The sequence below is a fragment of the Apiotrichum porosum genome (genome assembly GCF_003942205.1).
Source record: "Apiotrichum porosum strain DSM 27194 chromosome Unknown scaffold_10, whole genome shotgun sequence".
In the NCBI taxonomy this organism is placed as follows: domain Eukaryota; kingdom Fungi; phylum Basidiomycota; class Tremellomycetes; order Trichosporonales; family Trichosporonaceae; genus Apiotrichum; species Apiotrichum porosum.
In genome coordinates this window covers 754152-772154 of record NW_021167117.1, presented here as the reverse complement: position 1 = coordinate 772154, position 18003 = coordinate 754152, and the positions used below count along the sequence as shown (strand labels likewise).

The 18003-nt window shown below is 59.7% G+C and overlaps 7 protein-coding genes across 7 annotated transcripts; 2 read left to right on the top strand and 5 right to left on the bottom strand.

Annotated features, from left to right (window-relative positions):
• Positions 1–11: 11 nt before the first annotated feature.
• Positions 12–1701, bottom strand: EHS24_001413 (uncharacterized protein; the record flags this gene model as incomplete). Its single annotated transcript, XM_028617211.1, has 10 exons — positions 12–150; positions 203–383; positions 422–651; positions 710–1007; positions 1050–1107; positions 1148–1185; positions 1222–1278; positions 1340–1361; positions 1427–1524; positions 1566–1701. 10 exons carry the CDS (start codon positions 1699–1701, stop codon positions 12–14), a joined length of 1257 nt encoding a protein of 418 aa, XP_028474518.1.
• Positions 1702–2179: 478 nt separating this feature from the next.
• On the bottom strand, positions 2180–4102 carry DPS1 (aspartate--tRNA ligase dps1; the record flags this gene model as incomplete). The annotated part of the gene is made up of 5 exons (XM_028617210.1): positions 2180–2979; positions 3038–3350; positions 3407–3624; positions 3689–3781; positions 3835–4102. 5 exons carry the CDS (start codon positions 4100–4102, stop codon positions 2180–2182), a joined length of 1692 nt encoding a protein of 563 aa, XP_028474517.1.
• A 389-nt stretch (positions 4103–4491) lies between these two features.
• LYS1_1 (Saccharopine dehydrogenase) lies at positions 4492–5865 on the top strand (the record flags this gene model as incomplete). Its single annotated transcript, XM_028617209.1, has 4 exons — positions 4492–4658; positions 4743–4832; positions 4915–5322; positions 5379–5865. The coding sequence occupies 4 exons, from the start codon at positions 4492–4494 to the stop codon at positions 5863–5865; spliced, it is 1152 nt and encodes a 383-aa protein (XP_028474516.1).
• Positions 5866–6085: 220 nt separating this feature from the next.
• On the bottom strand, positions 6086–6641 carry EHS24_001410 (uncharacterized protein; the record flags this gene model as incomplete). Its single annotated transcript, XM_028617208.1, has 3 exons — positions 6086–6347; positions 6396–6453; positions 6512–6641. The coding sequence occupies 3 exons, from the start codon at positions 6639–6641 to the stop codon at positions 6086–6088; spliced, it is 450 nt and encodes a 149-aa protein (XP_028474515.1).
• A 376-nt stretch (positions 6642–7017) lies between these two features.
• RPS28A (40S ribosomal protein S28) lies at positions 7018–7862 on the bottom strand (the record flags this gene model as incomplete). Its single annotated transcript, XM_028617207.1, has 4 exons — positions 7018–7030; positions 7086–7234; positions 7745–7795; positions 7860–7862. The coding sequence occupies 4 exons, from the start codon at positions 7860–7862 to the stop codon at positions 7018–7020; spliced, it is 216 nt and encodes a 71-aa protein (XP_028474514.1).
• A 398-nt stretch (positions 7863–8260) lies between these two features.
• SMC5 (Structural maintenance of chromosomes protein 5) lies at positions 8261–12435 on the top strand (the record flags this gene model as incomplete). The annotated part of the gene is made up of 15 exons (XM_028617206.1): positions 8261–8598; positions 8636–9028; positions 9081–9485; positions 9525–9636; positions 9677–10165; positions 10224–10388; positions 10426–10524; positions 10563–10737; positions 10791–10933; positions 10976–11048; positions 11097–11221; positions 11266–11416; positions 11468–11607; positions 11660–11773; positions 11815–12435. The coding sequence occupies 15 exons, from the start codon at positions 8261–8263 to the stop codon at positions 12433–12435; spliced, it is 3543 nt and encodes a 1180-aa protein (XP_028474513.1).
• A 140-nt stretch (positions 12436–12575) lies between these two features.
• On the bottom strand, positions 12576–17552 carry EHS24_001407 (uncharacterized protein; the record flags this gene model as incomplete). Its single annotated transcript, XM_028617205.1, has 8 exons — positions 12576–12937; positions 12993–13360; positions 13403–13828; positions 13874–14128; positions 14168–14987; positions 15029–15956; positions 16025–16705; positions 16746–17552. 8 exons carry the CDS (start codon positions 17550–17552, stop codon positions 12576–12578), a joined length of 4647 nt encoding a protein of 1548 aa, XP_028474512.1.
• Between the last annotated feature and the right edge of the window lie 451 nt (positions 17553–18003).

Below are 18003 nucleotides of genomic sequence, written 5' to 3'. Positions count from 1 at the left end.
CACCCATTTCTCTATACAGTCGGAACGGTAGGCAAGGGGGCGGCATTGCCCACGACAGGCGACGAGGGCCCGACGCGGCCAATCTCCATGCCGACGCGGACGAGTGTCTCCATCTGCTGCTCCGAGGTGGCGAGGAGGGTCGCTGTCAAACTGGAGTCCGGCGCTGCGGGGGAAGACGGCAATGGTGGTGGAGCCGCCGTACTGGAACCAGCCGAGCTCCTCGCCCTTTGCGATGGTGTCTCCGGGTTTCTTGGACCAGCCAATCGAGCCGACGAGCATGGCGCCCACGGCCACAAAGGCCACAGGGATGGACTCTTTGCCGGGACCAAAGTTGGCGTTGACGACGGCGACCGAGCGTTTGTTGAGAGTGAAGACGTTCAGGTCTGATGGTCAGCTGTCTCCCACAATGCATACAGCTTACCCTCGTTGACGGCCTGGGGGTTGACGGTGTAGAGCTGTCCGGGAATATCGGTAATGTCCACAACGGTGCCGGAGACGGGCGAGTGGAAGCGGTGGTAGTCCTGGGGCGCAAGACGGCACACGGCGATGCTCGCCTCACCCTCGTTGAGGATGGCGTCGTACTTGGGGTTGCCCTCCACGGCGTTGTCGCCCAGCAGAAGGCGGGGGAGGGTGAACTCCTTGCCCTTGATCCTGTGCGCGGTCAGCCGGGTTGCCGGGCCACATTCGTAACCCATGTCGTGCCACCTACCAGAGGGTCTTGGCCGCATCAACCGAGGGGAAGACGCTCAGACGGCAGTCAGCGGGGCTGGTGACGACCGCAACCTCCCGGGAGAGGTGATGGGGCGTGCAGTGGCGACGAGTTTGCGGGCGAAGAACGAGTTGAAGGTCTGGCGGGTCAGAAGAGAACGCCATGAAGCAGATGGTACCCACGGGGTATTGGGTAAGGTCCTGGACGAGCAGTTCCTCGAGGGGAAGGTCGTAAGTCTTGATAAACGACTGAATGTGGGCAAGGACACCGGGACCTGTCTGGTCGTACACGGCACCCTCTACACATGTTAGCGGGCAAATGAAGAGTCGTCAGGACGTACGCTTGATAGACTGCTCCTCGAGGAGGCGTTCAACCTTCTTGTAACCCATAAAGTCGTTCTGGTTGGGTCAGTCTTGCGGACGCAATCGCCGTACCCACGCCCGATACGAAGAGAAGGTGCATGCCAACGCGCACGTCTGCTCGTTAGCTCATGCAACCAGCGCGTCACGCACAGATGGGCATGGTCTCAAAGATCTTGGCACCGCTGGTCCTGTCAATGACGTAGTTGCCTAATGAAGGTTAGGTTGGGACGATCACCCTATAGCCAGCATGCCACTAGATTGTGCCTACCCATGTGCTCGTATGCGAAGAGCTGCAAGATGCGTCAGTGGATCAGTGATAACCTCCCCCCCTCCCCCCCGCCCCCAAGAAACTCACGCGGTCAAGAGTGGCCGAGCTGGGGAAGAAGTGCCTGACCCACGTCTTGGCCTCGGCGCTACCGTGCGAGTGGACGGCGTCGGCACGAACCTCGGACGCTGCATGTCAGCTTCAAACGACCGGCGATATCCAAGCTCACGCGCAAGCTGGTCCTTTGCGTCGCTGGCGTGGGGTGTCGAGTTCTCGACAATGTACTTGAGCGACTCGTGGAGGCCCGGAATGTCCTCGTCGGCAATGTTGACGCGGGTGGTCGCTGGGACTGTGGGGGTAGCCATGGTTGCTGCAGTGGAGGAAGGGGGTGGGTGTAAGAGGCTAAAGAGGCCGTGGTATGCGAGATGCGATGCTGGCTGATTTATATGGTGTGGCCCAAACACGCTCTCGCCTGGGCGTGACAGTCTAGGCTGCTCGCTGCTGCTGCGGGAGTCACCCGTCCTCCCATAATATGACGTTGATGGCCCATTTTATATTATTTTGACCCCGCGCCAAGACATAAATAGAATTCAAACACGGCCTCCACCCCAGCTATCCGGGGATATGGGATTCTATCTTTTCGCGTGACACCACACGGGTACCCGGTACAACAGATGTTGCATGTTGGACGCGCGTGAGGGGCAAGACGATGCAAACCTTGCCTAACCCAACGTCGTCACAAAGTTCGGTTAACCTGGATGCACACCCACCCTCCGCATACAGTGGACGCGCACTTTAAATGGCATTCTCTCTAACGGAAATACTGCTGTATGCGAAACCAAACTAAGGAGTGAGACGCTTGGGGTCGCGGGGGAAGAGCGACGCCCTGCGAATGTTGCCGAGAGCGAGGTAGAGGAAGACGACACGCTCAAGACCGATACCGCCACCACCGTGGGGAGGGCAGCCGAGACGGAAGGCGTCAATGTAGCTCTTAAACTCGGCGGGGTTCATGCCGAGGGCGACGAGGCGCTCGGTGAGGAACTCGGGGTCGTGGATACGCTGGGCACCCGAGAGGATCTCCTCTCCCCTCAAGTAGAAGTCGTACGAGTTGACAACGTTGGGGTTGGTGGGGTCGGGCATCGAGTAGAAGGGACGGAAGCCGGCCGGGAACTTGTCCATGATAAAGTAGTCGGTCTTGTACTTGTCCTTGACAAGGCGGCCGAGGAACTTTTCGTTCTCAGTGCTCAGGTCGGCGTCCTCGGGGAGGGGCGAGCCGTCAAAGTCGGTGGCGCCGGCCTCACGGAGCATGGCGATACCCTCAGCAAAGGTGATGACGGGGGTCTTGTCAATGAAGACGAAGGGCTCGCCGCCAAACTGGGCACGGACAGCAGCGACCTCCTTGGCGTACTTGGTCTCGATGCCGTTGAAGAGGGCCTTGAAGATCGAGTCGAGGGTCTCGAGAACCTCGTGGTAGTGCTCAGAGATGGCCATCTCAATGTCAAGACCCATAAACTCGGTCATGTGGCGGTAGGTGTTCGAGTCCTCGGCACGGAAGACGGGGGCAATCTCGTACACGCGGTCCATGTCGGCAGCAATGCACATCTGCTTGGCAAGCTGGGGCGACTGGGCAAGGAAGGCAGTAGCTGTTTATCCGGTTAGTCTCAAAAAACCCCTCCATCAAGGAATTGCCACTCCACTTACAGTTGAAGTACTGGACCTTGAAGACACTGGCACCCGACTCGGTGGCAGCGCCCTGGAGCTTGGGGGTGTGGATCTCAGTGAAGCCGAGACCGTTGAGGTGCTCGCGGAAGATGTTGCAGATACCAGACTGGATGCGGAAGATGGCCTGGTTGGTGGGGGTACGGAGGTCCATGACACGGTTGTCAAGACGGGTGGGGAGCGAGACACGCGAGTACTGCTTGCCCTCGGCCTCACCACGCTCAATCTCGGCCTCGGAACGCGAAGCGTCCTCGATGGAGAAGGGAAGGGCCTCCGACTCGACAGCGGTGAAGAGCTTGAAATTCGAGTTAGCCAAAACCCACACGACTTCCAGAACATATGCCTACTCACCTTGTGGATGGAGATCTCGTACTGCTGGATGGTGCACGACTTGACGTCGGCCTTCTTGATCTCGCCCTCAACAACGACAATGGACTCGGCAGGGATACCCTGCGAGTACTTGACCATCTGCTTGGAGACCTGGTGGACGTCGGCCTCCTTCGAGACGGCAATGACACCCTGGAGAGTCTCGGTCTGCTGGCGGAACTGGAGGAAGGCCATCTTGGCAGCTGGGGATTCCGTCAGTCCTTGTACTTTCCCAGTTCACACAAGGGCATGTTCCTGTTCACTCACCCTGGGGACGCATGTTGTGGAGACGGGCGCGGAAGAGAACCTCCTTGCCAACGTCGGCGTCGGTAATGTTCTCAAACTTGAGCCACTGGCGGCCTGAAATGTGTGTTAGCTACTTGCCACGTATCTTATTCCTCGCAGCTACGCACCGAGACGCTCCTGGGACTGGTGGCGAGGAAGCTTGCCGTAGTTCTGGGTAGCGTTGTCGATGGCGTCGGCGGCCTCGCGCTGCTTGCGCTCCTCCTCCTCACGGGCGAGGCGCTCAGCGGCCTTCTTGGCCTTTTCGGCCTCCTTGGCACGCTTCTTGAGCTCGGACTTGGAGGGGCCGGCGGGAGCAGCGCCCTCAGCGGCGGCCACGGGAGCGGCGGCGGCCGCGGGAGCCTCGACGGGGGCTGGGGGGTTGGTGGGCTCGGACATGGTTTTAGTGTGTGATGGGATGACTCGAGAGAGAAAGTCAATGGACGCCAATGTTCTCGCGCCCAAAGTGTCATTGTGCTCTGCGGTTCCAGCGCCCCCGGAGGGGGCCGAGAAAGATCGAGCGGAGGTATTGCCACGTCATTTGGTATTTTCTAATTGTGTTTTGTTTCCCCCCCCTTTTTCACGGTTATCAAAAATGTATCGGGTATCTCCTGTGCCAGCGGCCAGCAATCGAGTCATACACGGCGGCGGGGCTGGTCGGTCCAACGCGCACCACGGACACTCCGCAGCCGTTTAAAATACCACCACCACACACACTGCAAAGCATTATCTTTGCAACTTTCTCTTTCACCCCCCCGCACCACCAAAAAAAACAACAAACAACAACCATGAGCGCCCAGACCAAGCCCTCCCTCTGGCTCCGTTGCGAGAAGAAGCCCTTCGAGCACCGCTCCGCCCTCACCCCCACCACCGCCAAGACCCTCCTTGACGCCGGCTTTGACATTTACGTCGAGAAGGACCCCCAGCGTATCTTTGACGACGAGGAGTTTGCCGCGTAAGTTGCTCCCCCCCCCCCCCCCCCCCCCCCCATCATCCGCGCGCGCGTTGCTTTGATTTACTTGCTAACACCCATGTTCAGTGTCGGCTGCAAGGTTGTCGAGCACAACACCTGGCCCCAGGCCCCCACTGACATCCCCATCATCGGCCTCAAGGAGCTCCCCGAGTCGACGTGAGTGTGAAATGGTTGATTGGCGACGACCACCTCGCGCTGCTGCCCCCAAGGTTATCGGTCCCTGACTCACAACCCGCAGCGACCCCCTCCCCCACACCCACATCCAGTTTGCCCACTGCTACAAGGAGCAGGGCGGCTGGAACGACGTTCTCCGTCGCTTCGCCCGCGGCAACGGCAAGCTCTACGACCTCGAGTTCCTCGAGGACCCCGAGACCCGCCGCCGTGTTGCCGCTTTCGGCTTCCACGCCGGTTTCGCTGGTGCCGCCGCCGGTGCTCTTGCCTACGCCAAGCAGCAGGAGGACGGCGGCAACGGTGTCCTCAAGGACCTCAAGCCCTACCCCAACGAGGACGCCATGATCTCGCACGTTCGTGGTGCCCTTGAGACTGTCAAGGGCGGTGTCGAGAACGTCAAGGTTCTTGTCATTGGTGCCCTCGGCCGCTGCGGTTCGGGTGCCGTCGACCTCTTCCGCAAGGTCGGCATCAAGGAGTGAGTACACGCAAGATATGGACCGTGACCTGGGTGTAGACTGACATCTCGTGCAGGGACAACATTAACAAGTGGGACATGGCCGAGACCGCCAAGGGCGGCCCCTTCCAGGAGATCCTCGAGGCCGACATCTTTGTCAACTGCATCTACCTCTCCAAGCCCATCCCCAAGTTTGTGACCTCGGAGAGCATTGCCGCTGCCGGTGACGCCCGCCGCCTCTCGGTTGTCGTCGACGTCTCGTGCGACACCACCAACCCCCACAACCCCATCCCCATCTACTCGATCAACACCACCTTCCCCGAGCCCACCGTTGAGGTCGACACCAAGGGTGTTGGCCACCGCTGCACCGTCATCTCGATCGACCACCTCCCCACCCTTCTGCCCCGCGAGTCGTCGGAGCAGTTCTCCAAGGACCTCCTTCCCTCGCTCCTCCAGTTCCCCCAGCGCGACTCGGCCCTCGTCTGGGTCAACGCCGAGAAGCTCTTCCGCGAGAAGCTCGAGGAGGCCCGCGTCGAGGACGAGCGCCTCGGCGTCAAGGCTTAAGTGGAAGGAAGAAGACAACAAGCAAAAGAAAACCCCCCCCGCTCTGGAACCACACATCTTCGCGTGCCGTGTTCCGTACACCACCCCAACATTTTCTAGTCCATCATCCTTTCGTCAAGAACAAATACTTTTGTAGAGCTTGCATATGCAATGGCCACGAGACACACATTTGAAAAACACATATAAACAACATGGGAAGCACTGTTCTTCTACTCTTACTCTAGGCGTGCGGGAGGTAGGCAGCGCGGCGCGCCTCTTCCTGGTCGGTCAGCTTCCACCCGGTCCACTCGGTGCCCTGGCCCGGGGGCAGGTCATGCACGGGGTCCGGGGGCGAGGCGAGTTCGTGCGCGCGGAGTCTGTGCGCGTGCAAAGCGTGCAACGAGGGGTGCAGGTGTGGTCGGTCTGGCGTCGTCAGCTGGACTGTGCTGGCGGGGGCAGCTGGACGACACTTGCCATCTAGGAGGCAGATGAAGATGCCCATTCTGAACGTCAGCTACCGCTGCATGGGTCCTGATACTGCGCCAGCTAACCGGGTTGGATCCGAGTCCTTGCCGAGCGTATCGGCTGCAGCCCCGGGTGCGGTGTATACTGTGTGCGCGCGTCAGTGGGTGTGTGCGCGGTCGAGGGAGACACCCAGCAGCCTCACAGTCCGGGAGCACGAGTCGGCCTTGCAGTTCAGTGGGAGGCGTCCACAACGATGCGGGCACAGGGATACCCGCGGTCTGGGGTGCAGCAGTGGCGGCCTGCGCGTCAGTGTCGCCCTCTGTCGTGGCCATGGGGAGTGACGGCGGCGCGTGGATGATAAGAAGAGTGGTTGTGGGATGAAAGACGCGCGCGCATACACGAACACGAACAGGGCGGACGACATGACACAATGAGGCGTGTGTGCGGGCGGCGACTGCCCGTCCGTCGGAGGCAACCTGAACTTTGTGCACCTGTGCTCTCTCACTGATCACTGACTGTACGACCCACAAACACGCTCTGGTCTGTCCTGACTTGTACATCCAACACAACGCCCGTGGCAGCGTACTCTAGGATTCTGCAGCACAACAGGATATGCTAAAGCCGAAATCACATCCACCTCCATAGAGGTAAAAGAGACTACCACGCCAGTGTACACTGCTCTACGTCGCCCACCACATAGGGAGGTGTTTAACGGAGGCGGCTGAGAAACAAACGTCAGCTGAATTCATTGCCCCGAACAGCCCAACTAGACTTACCGGGCCTCACGCTCCGACTCGAGGAGAGCGAGGATGTCGTTGACGCGGACGGGGCCCTTGACGTTACGGATGATGGAGCGCGAGGTGTCGTCCATGAACTCAACGCGGACCTGGGTAACACCACCACGCGAGCCGGTGCGGCCAAGAACCTGTGAGGAGAATACGTTTGCGCAGAGGGAATGGGCGACAGTCGTGGGGAGGAGGGGAGACGAGTAGGGCGGGTTGTTTGAAGGAAGATTGAGAAAGCACAGCGTCAGCTAATGTTCACCAGAACTTTTGTGTGTGGGTATGTGATCTTTGGTTCGCCACCTGCCAGACCAGGAAGCACACGAATCGCGTCCTCCTGCCCTTCACAGTCCCCGGGAGTCTGGCGGGAATGCAGTTGGGACGAGCAATTCCAGTGGCCGTTGGAACGTAGAAGTGTGGTGAAGTTCTTCTGCCGATCCGCGGTCCACCAAAGTCTCCGCCCGTCTCCAATTTCGACATTCCCAGAACGCGCCTTGTTCACTCCTCTGCGCTCTCCACAGCTTTTGCGCGCGTTCCGTGGGACGCCAGCACCATCTCTCTGGCACTGGCTCCCCACTCCATTCTCCCATCCTCCATCCTCCATCTCGGGGTTCTCTCTCTCTCTCTCGCGCGAGTTGGAAACGGTAACGCACCTTGAGGACGCGGGCGAGCTTAACGGGGGTCTTCGACGCAGCGGCGGACTCCTGTAACGGGCATCAGCATTCCGGTCTCCGTCGTCGTGGGCGCTGTCGTCGTCGTCGTACGCACCATTTTGATGTGTTGAGGGTTGGGAAGGAAGGGTGCTGCAGGTGTCAAGGACGAGTCGAGACGAGGGAGCCCGCTGCCCGGCCGGCAGCCAGCAGGTCGGCGAGTGGGCCAGGCGAGTTTGGACAAAATTGATCCCGTCAGAACAGAAATTTCCGCTAATGCCGACACTGAGGCGTTGGCCGTGTAAATGACATTATTGACACGTAATAAACATGGCATGACGGTTATTTGGTTATTGATAAGGCTTTCCCTCCTGTCTCCCAGGCACCAACCCGGCAGGGAAGGCGCGTCCACAAGCCCAGTCGCGTAACCTACATTAAACAACTGCACAGACACCCTCTCTCGCATACAACAACAACACCACCCACAATCAACAACACCCATCCCTGCCCTCCTCCACCATGGCGGGCAGAACATCAAAACGCAAGGCCGTCGTCGTCTCCTCCTCCGACGAGGACGGCCCCTCGCAGCAGCAGTCGCCACCGACCCAGAAACGCCGTACCACCAGGCGTCGCGGCAACAGCAGCTCCCGTGAGCCGTCCGAGTCTGACGACGAAGCGCCCCGCCGCCCCACCACAAACGGAAACCGCAAGGGCAAGCAACGTGCGGTGCAGCCAGAAAGCGAAGACGAGGAAGACGAGGACAGCGAGCGTGAGAGCAGGAGCGAGAGCGACAGCGAGGACGAGGCTGCCGAGCCCGCGGAGCGTTACCGCCCCGACTTGGAGCGTGGTGACGACGGGTGAGCTACCATACGTCAACGCAAGCTGACCCCGTAGTTACGTTGCCGGCTCGATTACACGCATCAAGCTCGTCAACTTTATGACCTACGACCATGTCGAGTTCTGCCCCGGTCCGCACCTGAACATGATCCTTGGCCCCAACGGTACCGGCAAGAGCAGTATCGCCGCTGCCATTGCCATTGGTCTGGGATTTCCGCCCAAGGTCATGGGACGCGCCCACGATCTCAAGTCATACGTCAAACAGGGCGCCATGAAGACTGTGACAGAGGTCGAGCTCAAGGCCAAGCGCGGCAAGGCCAACCCCGTCATCAGGCGCGAGTTTGGTCGCGATGACGACAAGTCAAAGTGGTTCCTCAACGGCAAGGAGTCTACCAAGAAGGCCGTCGACAATGCCGTCGCTCGCTTTGGCGTGCAGGCAAACAACCTTTGGTGAGTGAAATTGCATCGGCGGTTTGGGGCGGAGAAAGCTGACAGCCCTCAGCTCCTTCCTTCCCCAGGACAAGGTCGCCGACTTTGCAAAGATGAACCCTGTCGACGTCCTGCGCGAGACCATGCGCGCCGCTGGCGACAGCCGCCTGAGTGCTTGGCATTCCAGTCTTGTGGAGCTGGGCAAGGAGACCAAGACGGTCGACGCTTCTCTTGCCGCCGAGCTTGGCCGTGAAACGCACATGCAGCAACAGGTCGACGAACTCGAGCCCGATGTCCGCAACTATCACGCTCGTCAGGACCTTGAGCAGCAGAGGACCATTCTCCAGTGTCTTCTCATTGGTACCAAGGTCGCGGCTTCCAAGAAGAAGCGTTCGGCGGCGACAAAGGATCGAAAGCAACTCGCAAAGCAGTACAGGCGTCTCATGGCAAAGCGCCAGCCGCTCGAGGAGCTGCGCGAGTGAGTTGCCCCGGTTGTGAATATCGCTGACCAGCCAAGTTACCAAAAAGAGAAGCGGATGCAGGCCGACAGCAAGTTGGTAGGCCGTGAAGACATTCTCCGAGACGCCACAAAAGAGTTGAATCAGGCTGTCAAGGCGATCAACAACGCCGTAAGTCGGCAAACTAGAGACATTACTCTGACGGTGATAGGACAATGATGGGCGTAGTCTTCAGGAGAAGCTTCGCTCAATCTCCAAAAAGGTCAAGGACTGGCAGCGAAAGATGAAGGAGCAAGACGACATCATCGCAACACAAACCATCATTCTCGACGGGCCCCAGGCCAATGTGCAGCCACTCATTGAGGCCAAGGCTCAGGAGAAGAAGGAGGCCACTGTGCAAGTGCGCAAGCTTCAGGCCGACCATGAGAAGCTCAGGTCGGAGCTGGAGACCTTGCAGCGTGAACGCACGACCATCCACAACGAGATCGAGAGGCGTACGCGCAGGTTGAATGAGCTGTCCAATGTCGACACCCAGAAGAAGCAGGCCGCGGCCAGGTGGGAAGCGACTATTGGCTGGGTCGTCGACTGGATCGAGAAAGCCCCCCCAGGGACATTCGACGCCCAAGTCTGTTATCCACCCATCATCTCCGTCAACGTCCCCGACAAGCAGTATGCGTGGATGGTTGAAATGTGCACCAATGTCGCACAGCGCAAGGCAAGTTGCGATATAAAAGTACACATTTACTGACCAGCGGCAGACATTCATTTGCCAGAATGAAAGGGACTACCTGACCCTCACGGGTCTGAACGGCACCACGTTCAAAGATGCGAATGGCAGGGAACACATGGTCAGGATGCACGTTGCCCAAGTCAACGTCACAGACGAGACCTGTAACCCCGAGCGCCCATGCAGCCCTGAGACTGTAAGTTTACTCGGTGGGACCGTCTAACGTTCATCAGCTTGGCCAACTGGGCTTTGACGGCTTCGCTATTGACTATGTCGAGGCAGACCCACCTGTGATTGCGTACCTGTGCGAATATGCCAGGCTGCACCAAGCCGTAAGTTTGTCGTCCCTCGACGTACTGACTCTTGTCAGGCTGTGACCCAGCAGCCCGGTAACGTTATCAGCACCGACGACGTTCTTCGCTCCAACATCAGTTCATGGATCACCAAGACCGACTCGAACCGCGCGTCTCGTTCGCAATATGGTCGCCGTGACTGGACGACCACGTCGAGCGCTCCTGTCGCAGCGAGGGCGTTTAATCTTTCGGGTAAGCAATGCCATTTTTCATCGTCTGCGTTCAATGCTGACAAACGTTCCCAGTGGACAGGGCCGCTGTCAATCAGATTGCCGAAGAATCGGCCGACCTCAAGCGCAGGCTCAACAACATGGAGCAGCCAATGAGCAAGGCCAAGAGCGATCTTGAGCAAGTTGGCCCCAAGGTGGCCGAGGCGCAGCACGAGCTCGTGAGCATGGAACGCACTGAATTCCTCTGAAACTCTTCCCAGAAACGCATCGACTCCGACCTCCAGGACCTCCGGAAGGAGGCGCAAAAGTGCGACACTGCTCATTTGAAGATCGGTATGTGTATTGACAATGCAACGAAACAACGGCTGCTGACGGTGTTAGAATCTGCCAAGAAGCGCCTGGAAGAGCTTCGCAACAAGGGCTCGCCCGAGGCGGAGCGGCCTCGTCTTCAGCAGCAGCTGATCAAGCATGTCAAGGCTCGTGTCGAGGGACTGAACCGCTACACTGTATGTTCACTTTTCGTGCAATTGCTGCTCGCTGACGCATGCAGGAATCAGCTACCGAGTCCGTCCAGGAGGTTGGCAATGTGGCCAGGGCCAAGTTGGCTTCGGCTCAATATCGCCTGAACCTGCATACGATCAAGGAAGTGGTCGAACTGGGTCACGACAAGATTGAGCAGCTAGAGAAAGAGATCCAAGAGCGTGCGTATAATACCCCTCCCTGCTTCGCAGCTGTTGCTAACGTACCCCCAGTTTCCACCATCATCACGGCTGCCAGTGAGAAAGCCAAGAAACAGGAGGTAGAGCTGCACGAGCTGCTGGGTGAAAACTTCGAGTTTGATGTACTCGAAGACCTGCCTCGGCCACTCTATAACCGACTCCAAAACATTGACGTACGTGACACGGTGTCTGGTAAACCTAGAGCCCGCTGCTGACAACGCCAAGAAAGAATCCATGGACGAAATCATGGGCGAGTTGGCCGACAACGAGGCCCAGCTCGACCTCTCAGTTGGTGTCAGTGCCAACACCATCGACAGGTTCCAGCGTCTCAGCAAAGAGGTGAGCTTTGAATATAGTTCACTTTAGCTGACAATCCCCAGCTTGCAGAGAAGAAGCAGCAGGTCGAGAAGCTGCGTAAAGACTATGAGACAATGTCCCGCGGCATCGCCGACATCCGCAAGACGTTTGACCCGGCTCTCGACTCGCTTGTGGACGAGACCAGCACCAAGTTTTCGAATGCGTTCACCAAGATTGGCTGCACGGGCGAGGTACGCGTCAAGCGCGTCGAGGGCGACTATGAGGCGTGGGGCATCCAGATCCTCGTCAGCTACCGCGACAATGTGGCACCCGAGGTCCTCACCGTGTCTCGCCAGTCTGGTGGCGAACGCTCCCTCGCGACTGTCACCTACCTCATGAGTCTGTCCGAGATGGCCCGCACCCCATTCTCACTCGTCGACGAGATCAACCAGGGCATGGACGCGCGCGCCGAGCGCAACGTGCACAACCAAATGGTCGAGGTCACGTGTAACGATACCGTGGGCCAATACTTCCTCATCACGCCCAAGCTCCTCACGGGTCTCAAGTACCACCCCAAGATGAAGGTCCTCATCGTCAACAACGGTACATGGATCCCAGAGGCCGAGGACAAGACCAAGCGTTTCGGCTCGCTGAGGGCGTGCTTGAACAAGTACCGCGACAACCACCCCGAAATCGCCGCCTAACCTCTCGCCTCTCTTCCTTTTTCATGGTCCTCTGTGCAGTCTCTCTCGTCCCCCCGTGCCCCCTAGTCGTTGTATCTGTAGTTGAGTCGCATGTAGCGGGGCCTATGCAGGTTAAAAAATGGACAAGCTAAAGTATATATCTACGCCACGTCAACCGACACGGAATGCGAAAAGCGCACCGTGGGCGGGAGCGCGGCAAAGGCGGCAAAGGAAGCCGAGGCAGGTTCCACGGACGTGACCTCCTCGGCGGCGGCGCGGAACGTGTACATGCCCGACGCGAGGAGCGCGGCGCCGACAGTGTGGCTCGCGGTGTCTCCTGGCGCGAGCATCGGCAGCGTGGCGGCCAGCACGCCGTCGAATGCCACCGTCTTGGGCACGCGGACAGGCGCGGCGGGCAGCGAGCTCACGCGGCGCGGCGCCGTGGCGGCCGGCGACGACCAGGACCCGTCAGACGCGTTTGTGGGCAGTGCCTCGAGCCGGACGTAGGGGCGGATCTCACGTTCTGGCACATGTGTTAGCTTGCGGTGCGAATACCAATTCAATCCAGCTTAGCTTACCGAGATTGTTGGCGACGGTGATGCGCAGGTCGACAAAGTCCATGGCGGACAGGGCTGTCTGGCCATCGCGCGGCTCGACGGCGAGAGTGATGGCCAGCTCGTCGAGGCGGAACGACTCGAGCTGCGTCGGCGTGAGCTGCTGGTCGCGCAGCGAGAGGTGGCCGGACCGGAGCGAGCCCGGCTCGCGCCATGACACCTCGACCATGCTGTGGAGACGTTCCCTGAACCAGAACAGTTCCCGCAGACGCTGTTGCTCGTCTGCGGTCTTCTTCTCCTTTTGCACGACGTATTGACGGCCAGACAGGGCCGGGATGGGGCGCGCCCTCTCTTCCTGGGTGAGCGACTGGCGCTGGATGGGCAGGACCAGTCTGTGTAGGTTAGCAGGAGCACCGACAGCTTGTGACACCTACCTCTCAGTGGCACCTGGCGGAACCAAGCGTGTGACAACCAGCGAATTGCCGCTGGCACCCAGCTCGCCCTCCTGCTTGGTAGCCAAGGCGACCTCGAACGGCACGCTGTACTGGTTGCGCACGTTCATGCAGAACAGGACGTTGCGTTCATCGCTCTGTGCAAGGGCCGAACGCAGCTCGTCGTCGGCCGAGGCGGCAAAGGTGCCCGAGCGCGAACGCGGGATGCCGTCCTTTGCAATCTTCTCGGTCGCCTTCTTGTGCGACTCGGACGGGCGAATAGAGGCCAGGTCGACCGAGTAGCATTCGAGGGTGTGGTAGACAGTGAACAGGACGGGGAATGCCAGTTGGCGGGTGTGGAACGTCTTGGCCACTCCAGACGCGTCGCGCTTGACGTAACCATAGTCGATGCGGATCAGCGCGTCGGTGCTGTTTGTCAGCTCGTACTAGGCATAGCAAAAGGCCAAAGCTCACCATCCAACCTTGCCCAGACACTGGACGGAGATGGTCGTGCGACCACCAGCAGGAATGGACAGCTCGGCGCTGTTGTCCCAAGTAAACACTGGACGGTTGAGCGAGTCAAAGTCGAGCTCATACGCTTGCTCTGGTGACACCTCGCCCTCGGCAAGAATGGCCTGCGCCTCGCGAGTGACCGAGTCCTCAAACGAGAGCTTGACAAAGTCGACAGGCACCTGCGATGTGTTCTCGAGGGTGATGCGGATCGTGGAGCTGCGGTCGTCAACAAACAACCGCTGAATAACGACTCACGTTTCACCATTGTACAGCATGACTGTACCGTGGGTGAGGGATGTCCTCTTGATCCACAACAGAGGCTGCTCCTCGACAACCTGGCACTGGAGCCAGCGGTGGCTGGGAGCGTTGGACGACTTGGGCGCCTCGCCGGTGGGGTACTGCACCGACTTGCGCGCCTGGAGACCCTGGCGCTTCGTCTTGGCGGTCTCTGCAAGTAACCTGCTACGGCGCTTGCTGTCACGCTTCTGCTCGGCACTGTCGACAACGGGCAGCAGGAACTCGGCAGTCGAGCCGTCCACAAGCCGGACGTTGACGCCGCGGATCTCGAGCGAACCGGCGTTGGGGGCGATACCAGTGACCCTCACGGTCTGGACCGACGATGCGGGCAAGATGAGAGGCAGGGGAGTCGTGATGAAGGGAGCGCCAGAGGTCAGAAGGGACAGGTCCTGAATGTCGAGGTCAAAGGCGAACACGTTCTGGAGTGTAACAAACACGTCGACCTGTTCGTTCGCGACCAGAACAGTCTTGCCTGCCTCGGGCGACTTGACGCGAGGGTTGTAAAGGAATGGGTCTTTACGTCCCTGTGCCGGCGAGCTGATCTCATCCTGCGCATGCTCAAAAGGCACCCTGTTAACAGGAAGGCTTGAGACCTCGACGCTGAGCACCAGGCGTCCCGGGAGCCACCATGGGATACCGTTAAACTCGATGGCACGGCGGCGAATGGTGGACAACGCCTGGGGATAGAGCTTTGCCAGGTAGCTCTGGTTGGCGGGGCTAAGGTAGGTGTACAGCGAGTGAAGCGCAGAGAGGCAGAGTCTGACAACACTTGGGTGGTCTGGGTCGTGTCAGCTGAAGCAAACAAACGCAATAGCTCACCTGGGAGATTCTCGGCCACAGCAATGGCTTCCTTCAAAGTCTCAACCTGCAAGTCGGCCCATCCGAAGCGCGGCTCGTTGAGCTCGTTTGAGCCCTGGATGCCGGGTACGGTGACGGCGTCGACACCTAGGGGAAGAATCTCCACGCCGAGGGCAGCGCACACGCGCTGGATAAGGTCCATGACGCCGGCGTTGCCTTCTGTAACTTCCTTGCGGCGGAATGCCACCGAGTGGGACATTACCTGGGGATCAGACCGCCCAATGGGGACACCCAACCCAAGGCCACTGTTGACACGAGACATCCACCTGGTGTGCTCTTCCCTTCCTTCAACGACAACGCTCGAAACGAGCTTGATAATCTCGCGAGTGACGCGGGCCTCCTTGCGCTCCATCTCCAGCCATCGTGCCAGCCAGACGACCTCGACGTGAACCGCAAGCTGCTCTGCCTTGGTCATTGCGAGGCGGAACGGGGCCAGGGCAGCCTCGGCGTGACCCAGAATTGTGCTCCGGCTCAGCTGCGACGATAAGGCGAGCTGGCCGAGGACGATCCTGCGTCTCCTCGCTGCCGCAACGTCGTCCTTGTTTTCCACGGGGGCAGGGAACGAGCGAGGCAGCGAGTAGGAGATCAACGACGACACGGCGATGGAACCCCAGCCGCCAGCGGCGAACATGAAGAGGGCAAAGTGGCTGATGCGAAGACACAGTGTGGCGTAGAGGTAGGCCAGCAGACCCTCACCCGAGCCAATGTTGGTTGGATGAGCAGCGGATACTCCAGGGATCGAGATTGAGACGTCGCCGCTTTGAGGGGTGGGAGATAAGATGGTGGGAGGGAAGGGAAGTGGGGCGCGGGTCAAGCACGCCAGTGCCGAGAGGTAGTGGGACATGATCTCGACAGGAATGGGCGACAATGGGAATGGTGTGGTAATGGTCTGCAAGAGTCAGCACAAGCAGTGATATCGACACTCATCGACACTCATCGACACTCTTCGACACTCACTGATCCATCACGGCCTTCCCATGCCTCGCCGATACCGGCGACAGCACGGCCCTCGCGAGCCAGAGCTTCCCACAACACATCGCCGACCGCACGACACCGTTCAGCACCCTCGTCGTAGCACCTGATGGCGTCGGCATACACGCCAGTGAGGAGGTACATGTCGCCCAGAAGCTTGAGCAAGCGACCGCCCGCAATGCCGGTGAGCATTGCCGTGGTGTACTTGCCAAGACCTGTGGGGTCCTTGGCGAGGGACGAAGACAGCGACCCCGACGCGCTCGAGGCAGACGACGAACGGCTGATGAGCGCAGCTGAACGCCTGAACGGGTTGGAGGACGCCGGGGACGCAGGCTGGGCGGCGGTGATTGCTGCAGACTGGATTGGCGGTGCAGATGGGGCCTGGATGGCAGTTGGCCGACCACCCGGTGTGAGGGAGCGGACAGAGCCTTGACTTCTGCTTGCCAATGGGACCACAGGAAGCGACTGTGAGTGCACCATGCTAGGTGGCCGAGGGGTGGAATGACCAGACCCCGACCCGGCGGCAGGGCTCCTCAGCCGTTCCTCGGCCTCCATGGGGCCTGGTGAAGCAGAGTACTCGTCCGACTGGGGCATGGTGGCCGACAGAGACGGCAGGAGGGTGCCGGAAAGAGTGTGCAGTCCAGCAGGAGACTCGAGTGACGCAGCCTGAAAGATGTCAGCGACCGTTGAGATCAGCATATCTTACCAGCTCTCCAAGCTCTCCAAAGACCTGGCCGATCACCTCGCCCATGAGCTTGGTGACCCAGCCCTCGGCACCGTCATGCGGGGCTCGGCAGGTGAAAGGCGATGGGATCCAGGCCGACCTGCTGTTGAAGGTGGCACTGCCAGGTGTCCTGGATCCAGACGTCGGTGTGGTTGAGGGCACGAGGACAAGACGCTTGACAAGAGGGAAGGCGGCGGTTGGAGGAAGAAAGTCGGCCAGAGTGCGCTCAAACGTCTGTGTCCAGTTGTTATTGATGCGCAGGCTGGGACTGGCCTTGGGCTTTACTCCTGTGCCAGGAATCTCGTAGCCCTCAGCCTCGTACTCGCCGTCGTCTGCCGCAACACCAATGACGACCAGTGGGAAGGCGCTCATGCGGAGGAGACTGAGGGGGTAGAGGTGCTTGGCCGGTGGCTGGGCAGGGTAGGAGAGGTGGACATAGTTGGCACTGGCTGTACGCGAGAGCGACGTGGAGGAGGTGGTGGGGAGGAAACGGCTTCGAGGGGTTTCGGCGGCGCTGCCTCGACGGTGCGTTGGGACACTTGGGCCGTGGACGTCGTTGGGCCGGGAGCGGTCGTGCACAATCTCGTCACCGCGGAGTGTCTGGACCTTGTGGAACATTTTGGACCAGTAGTCGTAGACCTCGTCTGTGAGAGCTGGGAACGCTATGCCATCGGCATCCGTGTGGGCGCCAACGCCTGCTCCTCCATGGTGAACGGGGATGAGGAGCACCTGGAGGCGCGCGAGCGACAGCGGGTCCGCGATGGGCGAGAGCGGTCCTTGGAAGCTCATGGTGGTAGCAAAGACCTGTCTGGACGAGGAGGCGGGGGGGTAATGCTACCACGCGTCCAGAGAGATGGTGGTGCTGGGAGGGGTGTTTGTTGACGAGAGGGTGAGAGACGGAGAGAGACGGAGGATGGTGGACATGACATGGTCGTTGTCCGTTGACGTCGTGGCAATGGACGCGACGCACGGCACGGCACCCACGCGATGCCTCGCCCCTGAACAGGCGCAAGGGGGGGTTCATTCCTGGGTATCTCTCTCCACCAAACGGCAGCGTCCACATCGACGGCGTATGCATATGCACATGGTGACAGTGGGACATGCATGCAACAGTCAGTCTGGCAGCAACGATCTGGACGCACGGCCCCAGCTACACACACAAGCGACGGTGCATGTACTACTGCTGCAAATCTCAACGCTACATCGGTGGGTCCAGCAGCCATCAAACTCTCGGCGACTA